Here is a 15,392-nt window from a genome sequence, read left to right on the forward strand (position 1 = left end):
TGAAGGAAATGGGGGAACATCTGTAGTCTTCTAGAAAGAGCCACAAAAATCTTGTTTTAAAACAACTCACTCAAGAGAAGAAGCAGAACTGCCCTGATCAGAAATACAAGATAAAATGTAATGTGGAACAGTGGAAAGTGGAGAACTGATCTGCCTATCATTTGATGCCACCAGATGCATTTTATAAACACACATTAAAATTCAGGATCTGTTTCTGAGAGCCTCTCGCTGAGGGAACTGGAGAGGGCATGGCCTTGACTCGTGTCCTGGCTGGCACTGAGGTCCCCAGCTGTGCCAGCTCAGACCTGTGCTCCCGATGAAGGCCATCTGCCAGTGGCCTCTGACACCCCGGTTTTCCCCTGCCTTGTCCCTGTGTCCAGGGCATCTGGGCTTGTTTGTACCAACCACGCTCATGTTGGAGCACGGCCTGTCACACTCCTTGTCATCTGGGCTGGGAATTGGCTCTGTGATTAAACCCTGCTTCCCTCCTATCCCATCAGGGGTTGGTCCAACCCCAGGTGTCACCTGCCCAGCAGAGAGGGACAGGCCACCTGTCCTAGACCCTGCAGGGCTTGGAGGAACCTGGCACCCTCAGCCAGGTGTAAGACATCCAGCTGTGGGCTCCTAAAAGAAAGGGGATAGAACCAGCACAGCCCTACACAAAATGTTTGACCATACAAGTGATCAGCCCCTTGGAGGATCATTCCCAAGCCAGCAGCAAGCTCTCCACCTTTGCCCATCTTTACATCATGACCAACATCCTTTTGGAAGATCAAGGCACAACAACTGAATTCAGGCATCAGTAGGGGGGATTTTCCAATGTGTGCTGTGCAGGCCAGATAATCCTGATGCTTGAAGTTTTAGCTTTCATATTATCCAGATTCTGTACTGCATTATATAACTATGGTATATAATTCTGAACTTATCATAAAGTGTTAGCAAGTTCTCCTCACAGTTTAGTTAGACAAAACAATCCTTTTCCAGCCTGAGAGCCAAGGACAGCCTTGCAACTTCAGGCCCACAAAGTAGAAACAAGAACAAATCGAGGAGAGCAATCTGGGAGGATGGGACTTCATAACCAGAAGCTGTAACTGGACAATTAACCCAAATATTTAAATGAACCAAAACTTATAAAAGTGTGAAAACGTTCAACCTGTGGTCCATCTTAGCCTCAGCCAGGCTCTTGTGGCCAAGACTCTGCCCAAGGTGTATTCTTTGAAGGCCTTTTCAATAAATATCTACTTTATTCCTTTAACACTGTCTAGCCTCTGTTCTAGGTAGCCTATCAAGGCATCAATCCCAGCTGTTCCCCTTGACCTTGCAATCTGTATTTTAATTAATGTGTCCTCCTTGTTACAGGATATCAAGAATATCAAGGAATATTGCAGCTAGCAATCTTGTGCTTGGGGTTTTTCCTCCCACCATGGACTTTCAACAATTGTTACACATTTTTCTTTGATTTTGATAATCTAATGTTATAATCACGACCTATCCCCAATCCACTTCAGATTTTGTTCGTTTAATCAAGAGTTGAGCAATTTCAAAGATGTTTTTCCAATTCAAACACTGGGTGGTTGCACGCTGAGCTGATCCTTAGATATCTGAAAAGTTCTCCAATGCCAACCTCACGGTTTTAATCTTGCTGGTATTGTGGGCAATCTAGTTGATCTTACAGACTATTCTGATTAAATGAGCTTTTTTCTCTCTCCAGTTCTCACAAAAATATATAAAATATTTACACATGTGATACAATGAACTTCTGCTTAGAGCAACACTTGGTGCACAGGTGCTGACATTTCTTAGTCATTAAAGAAACAAAATCTAAAATTCTTTAGAACTATTTTATTCAATATTCTATTGGGGTTTTCCTCTAACAGCAGTCCCTGCACAGCTCTCATAGGATATATATAAGAAGAGTTATTTTTGTGGATAAAAGACAACAAGAAGTCAATAATCTTTGGCAGACAGCCTTCACTGTTCTGCTAGCACAAGCACATCCAACTGCTGATGAGCCTTAATGTTTCCGTGATATTGTTTTCTGTTATAAAATGGAAGATCTAATCTATGCTGAAGGTCAGTCCCCACCAAAGAGTGCAATCAGTGGTAGCCTTCACAAACTCACTGAAATTTGTAATATTGTGCAGCATCCTCTGCCCTGTCACAGCAGTGGCTCCATCCATGTGTCCTCTGCCCAGGGTGCTGCAGAGCTGAAGTGCCCCCACTTCTGCACAGCTCCCTGAGCACGAGGAAAAGCTGATCCATAGATCAAACCAGAGACAAGGAACTGCTGGCACAGGCAGTGTAACCCCATACACACTTCATGAAGAAGGATAAAGCCCTGCCCACATTCCCCAGTGGCCCCCACCTCTGCTAGGGACACACACTTAGGGCAACAGCAGGAGAAAAATCCATCCTTTCACTGATCAACTCTAAATGTACAACATCTTTTAGAAAAAGTCGTAATTAAAACCTGCTTACCATACCTTGGAGTCAGACAATTATTAGGGACTTTTAAAGAGTAATTAAGGTAATTAAAAAATCAAATATACAATATGCAAGGAGCATCAGCGTGTCACTACTGCTCCATGGCATGGTGCTCCTGATCCTGGCCAGTGCTCCTGATCCTGGCCAGTGCCAACACATCATTGTGGCTTTGTGAAGGGTGTAAAGGGTTTTCCATATAAGCCTGAGCTTGGCTCATGTTGGAGCATGTCCGACACCAACATGTATAAAGTATGTTAGGTAACTGCTGCTGGAATTCAACATGTGCTGTATTTCATCTAGGAGATGCAATTTACTGGCTATATTCCAGTAAAATAACTTTATGCCTTTCTGTCTTGATAAATAACTGTTAATAGCATAATGGAATTAATATTTACTTTGAAGCTATGCTGTCTATTCAAATAAAGTTGCTATAAATAGAATCATCCCCATGCTGCTGGGCTTCTAAATGCTGAGAATTGTCAAGACAACAGGCAAATATTAAATTCCAGTTCCCTCCAGCCATTAATAAACCTTTAGGCTTTGGGTTTGTAATTGAAACCTTTCTGTGTATTTTATACAGCTATGATGGTTCAAGAAGTGTTAATTCAGATGTGGGACAGACAAGGCAGGAAGGGCATTTGGGGTCTGGGAGCTCCCTCTGCCTGCCCTTAGAATGGAGACAGTATAGGATGGTGGGTCTGGACCACCAGGCTTGGAGCTAGGGGCAGAAACCTCAGCAAGTATTCACAGGAAAGTTCATTATTTAACACACAAAAATTGATCATGTTTTTGTCATTATAAATGTACTTTTTATAATTCCAACAAGAATTCTTCCAAGAAGAGATTAAAGAGACACTAAAGTCTAACCGTGTCTCTTCTTCATGGGCGTGAAGGGAAGTACACAGAAGGCAGGAAAGGAGATGGCATTTCACCTTTTAAGCTCAAAAATAGACTTCCTTTTAGTAGGAGAGTGTTCAAATAAATTCTCCCAGCTATGGCAGGACATTACACACACAATGGAAACCTGCCTGCAAGGACAACAGTGAGCCTGACCAACAGAAGGACGGGGAAGGGCCAAGCCATTGCTCCCATCATGCGTGTTGAGAAGGATGCACAACAGGAGGATTGGGCAGTGCAGCAGAGTCCCAGGCGTTGCAAATCCTCCTCACAGTGCTCCAGCATGCTGGTGTCACCTCATCCTGCTCTTATTCAAAATTTCTTCCACTCAACAAGCACACAAAAACCACAGGCAAAAGTGTAACCATCAACAGAAACGCCCACGCAGTACCAGAGAGTGTCTGGGGTCAGACAGGAGGCAGAATCCTCACAAACATATTTATAGTGCTCTAAGACACTGCAGTCCTCTGGAGCACGGGGCCTTTTAATGGAAAAACACCACGGATTTGTCGTGGCAAGTGGCAAGTGGAGTGCAGAGGGGACTGCAGCGGGTCAGTGCTGGCCAGAGCGAAGACGTGCTGGGGCACCGAGCCCTGCCACCTCCAACACATCCCCTGCAGAGGCACAGAGACAAGCCCCCAGGCTTTGCACTGGGAGATCAGAATCTTTACTGGTTGATTTGAATGCCGGAACTCTTCACGTTAGAAGAGTTCAGAGCTGCTGTACCTTATTCTGAGAACTCAGCCAAAGACTGAACCAAGCGCGGCTCTGCCAAGCGCCGCGGTCAGAGATGGACATGGAGCCCTCCCTGGTGCACGGAGCTGTGTTCAGCTCCTGTCCACGGAGGACGGGGGGCTCCAGCTGCATCACCTCAGCACTGAGCAGGGCCAGCAGAGGGTTTGGGGGCCCGGGTCGGGCTGTGCCCCCGGGACGGCAGCGGGCTCTGTCCGCACGGAGCTGCCGCTGAGCCCCGGCAGCCACGCGGTGGCAGCAGAAATGTGGGAACACCGCAGCGGCCAAAGGCATCATCACCGCTCCGAGGGACGGGCGTTCTGCAAAGACCAGGAACTGCTACGTGTAACCAACGTCTGCCATGGTTTTAGGACAAGCAGAGAGTAGGAAAACAGGTTTTCTCCCCGATATACAATAATTCACACTTTTCTGCATTTCTGATGATGCCAGCAGGGTCACTGGGGGTTCCCTGCTGTAGCGCCGACACAGCACAGCCGTGTCCCCCGGCAACTCCAGTCTGACCTGCAGCAGACACAGCAACACTCAGAGCACAGCTCCTGCCTCACACCAATTCCTGGGTCAGATCCCGGCTGGAAACCGAGAGAAGCCTTTGCTGCCAGCGCTGCCAAGCCCGGCCCTGCTCCCCTCCATCACATCTCCTTTCCACTTCACCCCAGGGTACTAGTGGGCAATTAATGGTTCTTATGTCCAAAAGAGTGTCCAAACACCATCTAATTAATCCTTATCCCTTGCCTACAAAAAAGGGAAGTAAATAACATCCTGCAAAGGGGTGGCCATCCAAGTATGCCAGATGTGTCCACACTCTAAAATCCCCTCTTGTCAGGTTCTGTGTCTGTGTTGCTTGCTGAGGACAACACCAGATTGTGTTTAGGAACTCCAGCACCTTCAAATCTTCAAACAAGACTCTGCTCCCTGCTCCCCCTCCCCATGCACACCTTGGCGAGCAATATCCCACTTTCCAAGAGGAACTCAGGAAATTAAAATGTTTAACGCACCCCTGACGCATACAGAATTAGCTATACAGCAAACGAGGTTTGCCTTCCTGCCCAACACACATATAAAATATGTGAAATAAATAAATAAAGAGGAGCTCACTAAAAGCCAGGCAGGGAAGAGAGAGCCACCGAGGCTCCTGGCTTCCCACGGAAGTCCTTATCTCCGTCACAGCCCACAATGCAATTACAAGATTACAAGGCACATGCTGCTCCAGCATCTGGATCCTCTGTGCACACACAGGGATCCCCACAGAACAGGAAACCTCTTAATCTTGTGAGGAACAGCACGGATTCTCCTCGCAGCACGGCTCCCACTGACCCCTCTCCAGGTGCCACCTCCAGGGACAGACATCGTCTGCAGTTCGTATTTGTCCACACAGGCATGGAAAGAAACTGCGTGGTCAAAAAGGTAAATGCTGACCACTGACTCTCATCCAAAAAGCACTGATGTTTATTATGTTTTCTTTTAAACTGTCTCATCTATATTGTAAATCCAGGGATAAAGTCTGTACCAGTACCCCTCCATTCCCATCCCAGTCTCCAGCACGTTAAACCACAGAGCCAGCAATCCAATCTCCATATATTTTATTCTCAATATATTTCACTTCTGGCCACCGATCTTTAGATCTCCTATTGGATTTTGTTTTCATAAATGGATTTTCCCACAGAGCTGGCAGAAAATAGATTTAATTTCGAATTTCTCCAAACTGAAATAGTCAATATAAATGTCAATGTGTGTTTGTGCCATGCAGCCAGTGAGACAACAAAAGCCTCACATTTCAGAGGGATGCAAGGGCCTGCCAGCATGTTTTGTGTCTGTATACTTGTTCTAATGCTTTCTTTCACAAGGATGAGTAAAAGTGTTTATATATTTATTAAAATTTTTGTTTTGTTGTTTTGTTTTGGAGGTGCAGAAAGCAGTATGATGTCTAGCACTGCTCTGCAGGCAAGTCAAGAGGCAAGATTCCCCATCAGCAGAGGATCCTGCAAACTGAGATCCCCACACCACAGACCCAGCACAGAACGGTCTGGACTGGAAGGGACCTCAAGGACACCCTGCCATGGGCAGGGACACTTCCAGCACTGCAGGTCCCTGGTTCCCTCTCTTCCCCCAGCACGGGGTGTAGCTGCAGCACCAATTACTCAACAATTCCAGTCTAGCCTAATTAATGTCATTAGTCCGCAGAGATCCTTTTGGAATCATTTACATTGAAACTGTCTTTTTACATCCTAAATGAAAAATGCTCAGACTTCAGTGAAGGGGATTTGAATTACAACCCTACCACATGTGGCTCAGCTTTATTCACGCTATTTATTAAACAGGGGAGAAAACAGTGATGCAGTCAATTACAGAGCAATTACCTGAGCACTGTTGCAAACCTGTTGCCTTGCACTGCAGGGACGGTGGCTGCCCTTGGCTTGGGCAGAACTTGCCTAAGGGACACGTGCCAGGCACAGCATCCCCCAAGGCCCTGATCTCAGCTGAATCTTCATTCTGAGATACCCAGATACTAGGAAAACTTACTGATGAAGTTAAATAAGCCATAGCAATTAAAGGACTAGGAATGTTATGGGTCATGTGAGGAATAAAGTCTTCTAGACAGGTACAGGGCATTAGGAAAAGAAGCTAAAACTCAAGAGAATGTGACTTTATGTTACTGCAGGAGAATACATCAGGACCCTGATACACAAAAGGATTATTGATATGTATGTTCCCTTCTGAAGAGACTCCCAGGAGATCCATTCCAGATTTAACAATAATCCATACTCCCCTTCAGAAACAGTAAAACAATGCTCCCACTTCCCAGGACTGCCTCCAACACAGGAATCGTTAAGATGCCACCACAACCCTGCATTCCAGGTGCCGTAAACAACAGTTGGAACTGGAATAAATTCCAACCACAGCTCATGAGCAGTCAACACCTCCACATTTCTGCACCAGCATCTGCCTGTGGTGCCCACTGTGGAGACATGCACACTGCAAAGGTGAGTGTGCCACAGCAAAGGTGAGTGTGCCACAGCAAAGGTGAGTGTGCCACAGCAAAGGTGGGGAGATGCTGTTGGACTCCATGGTCTCCAATGAGCTACAGGGGGTTAACTGAGAGGCTGGTTCTAAAGGACATCAGTCAAATCTCAGGAGAGGTGTCAGGACAGTGCTATTTGTAGCAATAATGAAGAACAGAAAAGTGCCTCTCCTTGTGTGCAGTTTCTCCCTTGTCTGTGTTAATGTATGCACACGTGTGTGTCATATTTCCAGAAAGCATCTCACATTAAACTCTCCTTTGTTCTCCAAAGCCATTCCACAGCATTTCTCTGGAATGCATTAAGCAGACTGACTGAACAATGTGATCCTAATTAGTTTGCAAACTACACAACTCACCTCTGAGGGTGAGCCAAGCCCACGTAAATTAAAGCGAATTGGAGCGAATTGGCTCCGGCTGCCCAAGGAATCTCTGCCCAGGTTAGGGCTGCTCCAGCTGCCACCTCCAAGGCTGCTCCCACCCTCCCGTGACAACAGAGCAGATTTCACCCATGACAGCAGCGAAAGCAGAGATGTAAAACCACTTTGCAGTTCAGTATTCCACAGTGGATTATTCTGCACAATGCAGAGGAGCCCACTTGATCATTTTTCAAAAGCAAAAGTCTGATCATTCACAAGTGTCCCCACCCTCCAGGCTGCAGAGGCCACTGATGCCATCCCAACTCTGGTGACCCAGGGCGGGCACAGGGGCACTGCCAAAACCCAAATGCTACAGAAACCTGTGCAAAGTTTTGCTGGTGATGTCCCAGGGTTTATGAAGTAATTGAATAATCTAAAATTTTCATTCCTGTCCTCATGGACTAATCTGCAATAGTGTTAAGGGACTGTTATGATATTAATTAAATACAAGTCCTGCATACAAAATTGATACTTCGCATCTCCATCTCCACAAGGGAGTTTTTCTCTTAATAAGACTGAAATCAAGTTTAACTTTTTTATTGGGTTGTTTTTGGTTGAAGTTTTTTTTTGCTTGGGTTTTTTTGGAGTGGTTTTTTGGGGGGGTGATTAATTCATAAATATTATCATATTCATAAAGAATTAATAAAGATTATAGATTATCATAGTGTACCAAGGTAACAAACACCAAATCTACAAGAGACCAAGGTATTTCCAGTACAGAAGCTCTGGTGCTTGAAGTGGGACAAGGGGCACAGCTCTGCCCCAGCCCTTCTCCGTAACCACTTCTCAATCACTGGGGTTTGGAGAGACTAAAATATCCTCAACACAGGATAAAGAGCAGCAGGATCAACACAGATGACTCCAAAACGCAGATGACAAGAGGGAAATTCACTATAAAAACATGACCTCGTTTTAATTTTAGCAGCAGTTTACTACGAATTCACGTGAAGGCGCAGTTACACTCTCCTGGAAAAGTTCAAGCACAAGGAAAGGCAGAAATGGATCCACTGAGCCAGACTGCAACATGGAGCAGCACCATCCAGAATCGTGGCAAAGCTACTCCAACACTCCCCTTACTATTATTTATTAGTTAAAATTTTTAATTATGTGAATTGATTAGGAACACATCACCAGGGATCCTAATTAATTAGAATTTTAAAAAGGATCACAGACCGAAGATTCCACAAAGAATTGCGCAAAGAGGTGCATTAAGGGAAAGGCCGAATTAACTTCTCCTTTCTGCTTTATCCAGCCTTTTCTAACAGGACTGTGATCAGATTAACCAAGTAATACCCAAACCCCTCCTGCACAGCAATGCTAACCAAGGCAACAGCTTGAGGATTTCATTTAACATTCACTTGGTTAAGTAGTTTATTCCTCCTAATCCATATCCATTTAAATGAGGGTATTCCTAGTCAAATTAGTTTATTCCTTATTTATGTCCTAAATTTGCTTTAGCTGCCTTACCCATGCTCACTAAATCCTTCTATATGGTTCTGATAGACATCAACATCCCTCAGGATCTGACGCAGACCTTTTGTTTCAAAATGTATTTTTCTATTAACCCAAAAATTAGAAAGACAAAGGAGTCATCACATTGACAACACTTGGGAAGGAATTAATTATTACATCTCCTAATACAAATCCCTGTTCAGAACTGGCTGGTCAGTAGTTTCACAGGCCAGCATGTTCCTCCTCCCTGCCTCCAAGCTGCCATTTCCAGAGCAATGTTTGGATGCTATTGATGCTCTTGGCTGTCGGCTCTGCAAGTACTTTTCCATCAGTGTGACAATGATCCCTATTTATCTTCTGGCTGCAAGAGTTGCTGAGATGATCTGGCAGTGCCACAAGGCAGACAGTTATTTCATGCCCTGTTAAACCCTAATGCGGCTAACTACGGTATCACTCCAAATTTGAAAAAAGTCTTTTTTTGTTATTTTAAATCTGCTGCCTACGTGTCCAAGTTGAGAACATTGCTTCCTTTTAGAATGGTATCAGAAACCTAAACCCAAAATGCTGTCTGTGAAGTACCATGGTGTACTGATTGAATAATTAATTAATAAGGTTAAAACTACATCATTTTGCCCAAGAAACACCTGGAAGTCAAGAAAACAGATTTCTTCTGCATCATTCAGAACAGAGACTGGCAGTGACCACCCAGGTGCTCCCTGTGGATGAGAGAGTGCAAGTACCTTCTTGAAGATAGAAAATCAGGTACTAAAGGGCTCTCAAGCTGGAGAAGGATGTAGGAATGAATGGCTAAACCCTGGTACATCCAAATTGCAAAGCAAACAGTTTAACACTTATTTTCCTGAGTGGTGATTGTGATCAGCCACAAGGAGAAACCCTGAAAGCTGTGCTTCCTCCATCTCCCACAATGTGCCCATCTGTATTTGTTACTTTCCAGGAGACACACTTCAATAAAACAGAAATTAATGGGTTCAGTGCAGGGCTCTTTGAGCTAAACATGATCACCACCACATCCATGCAGTCAGGCCCTAAAGGGCTGGACAGCTCCAGCTTTGAATAACCCCAAGAAAGTCCCATTTCTTTTCTCATGTGCTCATTTGGCAGCCAAAGGTCATCAACAGTCTCTTGCTACAGGTAAAGGGACAGCACATGAAAGTTCTGCATCGTGAAAGTTCACAGAAGTTAATTAAATCACACTCAGTAAACCCGAAACAAAAACAAGGCACCATTTCTGTGATGATGACTTTTTTTTTCTCGTGCTTGTCATAATAAAACATTGTTATTGGATGTAAAAATTATGGAACAAAGTTATGCCTCTCTGGTGTAATATAATGCAATCCATTTAATACTATTTTAAACCCCAAAACCTCATTAGAACAGACAGAATGTAAGAATGACAAATGGGCTAGGAGGAAGCTGGAGCACGAGATGAATTCTGGGCACTCGTCCCCTTCCCGTTGCTGGCGCTGATTTTGGGGATGCCAGGGGAGAGTCAACCACACGTGGGGAGCACAGGATCACCCCAACAGGAGGGAGGATGTTCATGCCTTGCAAAGAGCTGCCAAGGTTGGGGGTGAAGCTGGAAAGCTCAGCTTAGCCCAAAGTCCAGCCTGGAAGGTGCCAGATGGACCTGGAGGCACAGGTGAAGCTCTGCCTGTTGTGGACACCCCAATTACCCCAACCCCAGCCAGGCTCACAGGCTGTCAGCTGTAAAATCAGCCCAGCCTACACAAACACACACCCGGCAGCCTCATGCTCCTTGGCCAAAATGACACAGCTGAACACTGCAATTACACATTTTAACAGCCTTGGACCACTTTGGCCCCAGGTCTGGTATCCAATGTTGGGAATTCAGCCCTGCTGCCTTAGGAATGAGCTGGGCACAGCTCTGCGGGTGGGCTTCTGCTACTAGAACAAGTAATTGCCATTTAATAAATATAAAACTTGGATAAATGCACTTTTTATCCACACCTGTGCAAACATTTAACATCAGAAGTGACCTGAGTGATCAAAACAGCTCTCTCCTCATGCAGATGGAGGTTAGGAAAGAAAACAATGACATATTTTAGAACAAACGGGCTTATTCCCAAAGTAATGCTTCAGGTGAAATCACTTGCATGAACGTGTCTGAGTGGCTGAATACCATCAGCAGAATAAAGGTTCTCTCAAAACACACATGGATTCTGGGCCAAATTCAACAGGAATTCTACCCCTGCATAGTGCAAGACCAACACTCCATCAGCACACAGAAATTACAGCAACTGCTACCAAATCCTAGCTGAGATTTATGAGAATCAAATCAGACCCATTTCAGCTGCCATGGTTACAGAGTGCTGTGCAGCCCACCCTGAGGTGTCAGGTTGCCCTTGGGCAGTGCCTGTTACAAAAACCACGGAGTCTCTACCACAGGATGCTCAAAGTGGAGACACTCAGCAGTCACACAGCCCAGCCAGCAGCCACACGGGCGGGTGCTGAGGTTGTACTCACAGTTTGCTCAAAGGAGTGATAAAAACCAGGTGTATTTGCTGGGGGTGGAGCGAGTTGTGGTTTAACCCCAGACAGCAACTGAGACCCAGACCAGGAGGAGCAGATGAATTCATATTCAAAAATATTCCTATTTTTCTGAAAGTGTGGACAGCCTTTGTTGGGTTGAGGTGTCTTGGGGAGCCGTCACCTCCCAGCCCAGCACAGCCCACAGCCACCCCTACAATGCTCCTACCTCCACTCCTTGCACCTTCAGTTTCATGTGATCCTCTCTGGTGGTCTTCCCGTCTTTCCTTTTTTTCCAGCAATATCCATCTTTCCTGTATTTCACTTTCTTTCTGTTGTACAGGATCATAGAACCATTCTGCGGTCTAAAAGCAAGAAACAGGTTTGGGTTACATAAAGCAACAGAAACAGACTGAAAATGTCTATGGAACAATGTCCCACAGACCAGCAAAAGGCTCCACAGAACAGCAACAGTCAGGAATTGATGTCAAATAAATGCTCCCCTTCTGCTGCTGTTACCTGGCTGAAGTGATGTCTGCAATCTGCAAACTCTTCCATGAGGATCTTGTACCTAATGCAGGAAGTGCCAGTGATAGGTTAAAGAAAAAAAAAAAGTAAGTCTGATAAAATAGCGAACATTTTCACTGGATGTATTTTGACTGCTACATGCTGAAAATTAGAAGGAAAGAAAATTTAGGGGGAAAATGGATTATTGTTATTTATTTACAATTTCTCTCTCTTACTAACACATCAGCAGAATGAGATTCCAAACCACCTCTAAGGCTGCACCAGGACATGGATGTTGGCTTAAAATGACAATAAACAAGCAAAAAAAGAAGGGAAGGATAAAAGCATGAGCTTATACATTGGTTTCACTGTTCTGCTTAGATCAGTGCTAGACAGGGAGTAACCTGCTCCCTTCTGAGCACCTTCTCAACTTCAAAGACGCAGGCAAACTTTTACCACTTAAAAACTATGATGGCAATTTGAAATGTCCTTAAAGGCATGGTGATGCCCAGCAGACAAGAGCCAGTGTAGTTTGGGTACAGAGAGATTTTGCTGTTTGCCAAGCGGAATCACAACCGAGGCAAGTCTGTTGTAACGCTGAGAAATTACAAATACCCTCCTAGCTGAGAGGCAGGGAGCATTTTTTCCACATCCACACAAATATTTCTTTCTTGTGGCCAGAAACCCAAGCCCCATCTTCCCAAAGTACACCTCCCCAGGTCCCAGCAGCATGGACCCAAGGGGTCGGGAAGGCTGCTCCTCCTCTCTTCCTCCTCCACACCACCTGAAAATAAACACTCAGGTGTCAGCAGAGCCATGGTGTGTTTGACAGCACTGCAGATAGTGCATGAATTCAGTGGAGGTATCATTTATCTCATTTCAGTGTTTATTCTCTAAACCCCCAGTCACTGCATGTGTCAGCTCAAACCCTTCTCACAACACCAGGGATCCCCCGGGCACCCCGTGGCTGACGAGTCCCGTGTGTGGCTGGGGCAGGAGATGAGAAGCCGGAGTGAGCTGATCTCCTGCACTCACACACACAGAGCTTCACAAAACACTCAGAGGACCTGGAGGCTTCTGATGCCAGGGAAATCCTGCTTCCCTCGCCCCCAGCGCCACACGGGCACAGGCAGGGCAGAGCCCAGCTCTGCAGCCTCGCTGCAGCTCTGCAGGGCTGGAACCAGGTTTGATTTCTGCAATGAAAAAGGAACACAGTGAGAGGGCACTGGCAAAGCAGTTAACGAGATTTATAGAAAATTGAGCCCAATGAAACAAAATCTCTTAAGGATCTCTGGAGCGGTTTTAGATTTTGATAAGAGTGTATCGAGCTGCTTTAAGGCTCACAGAAAGCAGCTGGTTTTTAAAGATAACTTCATGAGATGAGATGCAATTTTAACCTGATCTACACTGCTGCTGTATTTCACCTGCTGTAAAGAAGAAGAGAGGAAAGCTGTGCCCTGCTCATCCCTCAGCATTCAGACATAGCCCTGAGCAGCCAACAGATTGTGTGGGAAGACAGAGCAGGGAGACCTGCCGGGGATTCCCAGGGCATGTGACAGATTCGGCTCCAGCCCAGATCTCTGGGGGTTTTGCCACTCAGCCCCAATTTGGGGATTTCCTTTTTCCCTTTGCAGATGAGAGGGGCAAAGTCACAAGCCTGAGCGCAGTTCTTGATCGGCTCTGGATTTCCTCTCCTCTATGAACCTGTGGCATTTAAAAGCTGCCTAATCTCTATTTTGGTTTCTTGCCTGTGGGCTGAGGGGAGGAGGGGGAAGGACAGGAAGAGTAATTGCAAAGCAGAAAGCCTTTTGTCTCAAGTATTGATGAGATCTGGGATGCTTTTCTCCCTCTCACTCTGCTATCCACTGCCAAGGCCCCCACAATTTGCCACAACAGCCTAAGAGCCACTTTTGCCCAGATTGTTCCTGCTACAGCCAGGAAGGAGATGCTAAATTCTATTTTCCTACTTATTTTTAACACGAGCAATCATCCCCTGCAGCCGATGGGTCTGGGAACCTGTTGGTTGCTTGGGGCAACCCAGGGCTCCTGACAGTGCTCAGGAGTGATCCAGGCCACTGGATAAACCAGAGTTTCCCTCAGTGAGACAAGGAGAGGGAGGAATGGAGGAAATGGGATTTCCAGGGAAGATTTTCCAGAGATGTCATTTTGGATTTGACACCCAACTCAGCTGTGCATACTGAGCTCTAAGTCCTGATCTGAGTGGGTTTTGTTTCTTTTGGATTAAGTCCCTCACCTGGATCATAGGAATCTAAACCTATCTTCTTACTAACAGGAACCAGATGCAAAGAGGCAATAAACAGAAAGCAAGTTAAGATTAGGGTATTTCAGTCAACTGATGCTTCATATCTGCCTCTCCATTAATGCTCCAATTTAGATCCCTCTGGCCTGAAGGACAGAGATTTCCCCCTAATCACATTACTGCAATATTAAAAATGCTGTTCAGTTTAACCAGTTCCCTCTAAATTGTCACATTGAGATGTGGTAAATGTCAGACATATCAGTTAATGAAAACTACGTTTTACTGCCTCAGGAGCTGGGGGTGCCAAAAGGGAATTGCAAATACTGCAAATCCAAAAGTCTCTTTTTCAAGATAACAGAGCAAGATCAGCCAGAACCATTCTTGAGAAGGTCCATGGCTCTAAGAGTTATTTTTTATTATATCATCTTCATTTATTCCAGTCCCAATCTAAGGAGGATATTTAAAGGACAAATTTGGGTGTTTAATGCAGCTGCCATAAAGCAGAGGTACCACACACAGACCCCTCATGTACCTGACCAGTGCACGAGCAGAAGCTGTCCCCAGTGCCTGGGTGACAAACCCCCTGCATCCCTGCCACCCACCACACTGACAAATGGCTCCTGCAAACAGCCTTGGTTGGTGCTGGTTTTTACCTGATTATTTTCTCTGGCTACAAAGTTATCATGGAGCCAAGGGACAACAGGAGGGGGCTATCTTCCATCTTCTGCATCTATGCATGATAATAATGAGAAATTAACTTCAGCTTTCCCAAAGGAGAAACCTACTGATGCAGAAACTGGCTGGGAAAAGCTACCTGGAGGAAGCCATGAAAAGAGACAGCCTTTCAAGAAAATATTGCACTCAAACTTTGTCCTCATTTCCTCAGGAGTGCAAAGAAGACCAAGTCCTTGAACTTGTCTTCATCCAGGCCAGTTTGGGAATGGGGAAAAGTGCCAAAGTGAGTGTGACAACGTGCCTCCCACTGAGCTAATGCCCTACCATGCAGCAAGCAGGCACAGCTCTGGGGCTAGCAAACACTGCAGGTGATGAACTCCAAGTAACCATTTATTTCCTTCTCCTCTGCTCTGTGTGCAGC

The 15,392-nt window shown here is 45.5% G+C and overlaps 1 protein-coding gene across 2 annotated transcripts in view; it reads right to left on the reverse strand.

Moving 5' to 3' along the window:
- The window catches only part of CAMTA1 (calmodulin binding transcription activator 1), a 232,811-nt gene that overhangs the window by 139,791 nt on the left and 77,628 nt on the right, over positions 1-15,392 (reverse strand). For both annotated transcript variants that reach the window (XM_063417232.1, XM_063417229.1), the window contains one exon: positions 11,759-11,894. In XM_063417232.1, coding sequence (XP_063273302.1) covers positions 11,759-11,894 — 136 coding nt within the window. The remainder of the gene's footprint in view (positions 1-11,758; positions 11,895-15,392) is intronic.

The sequence above is a fragment of the Prinia subflava genome, chromosome 21, assembly GCF_021018805.1.
Source record: "Prinia subflava isolate CZ2003 ecotype Zambia chromosome 21, Cam_Psub_1.2, whole genome shotgun sequence".
NCBI lineage: Eukaryota > Metazoa > Chordata > Aves > Passeriformes > Cisticolidae > Prinia > Prinia subflava.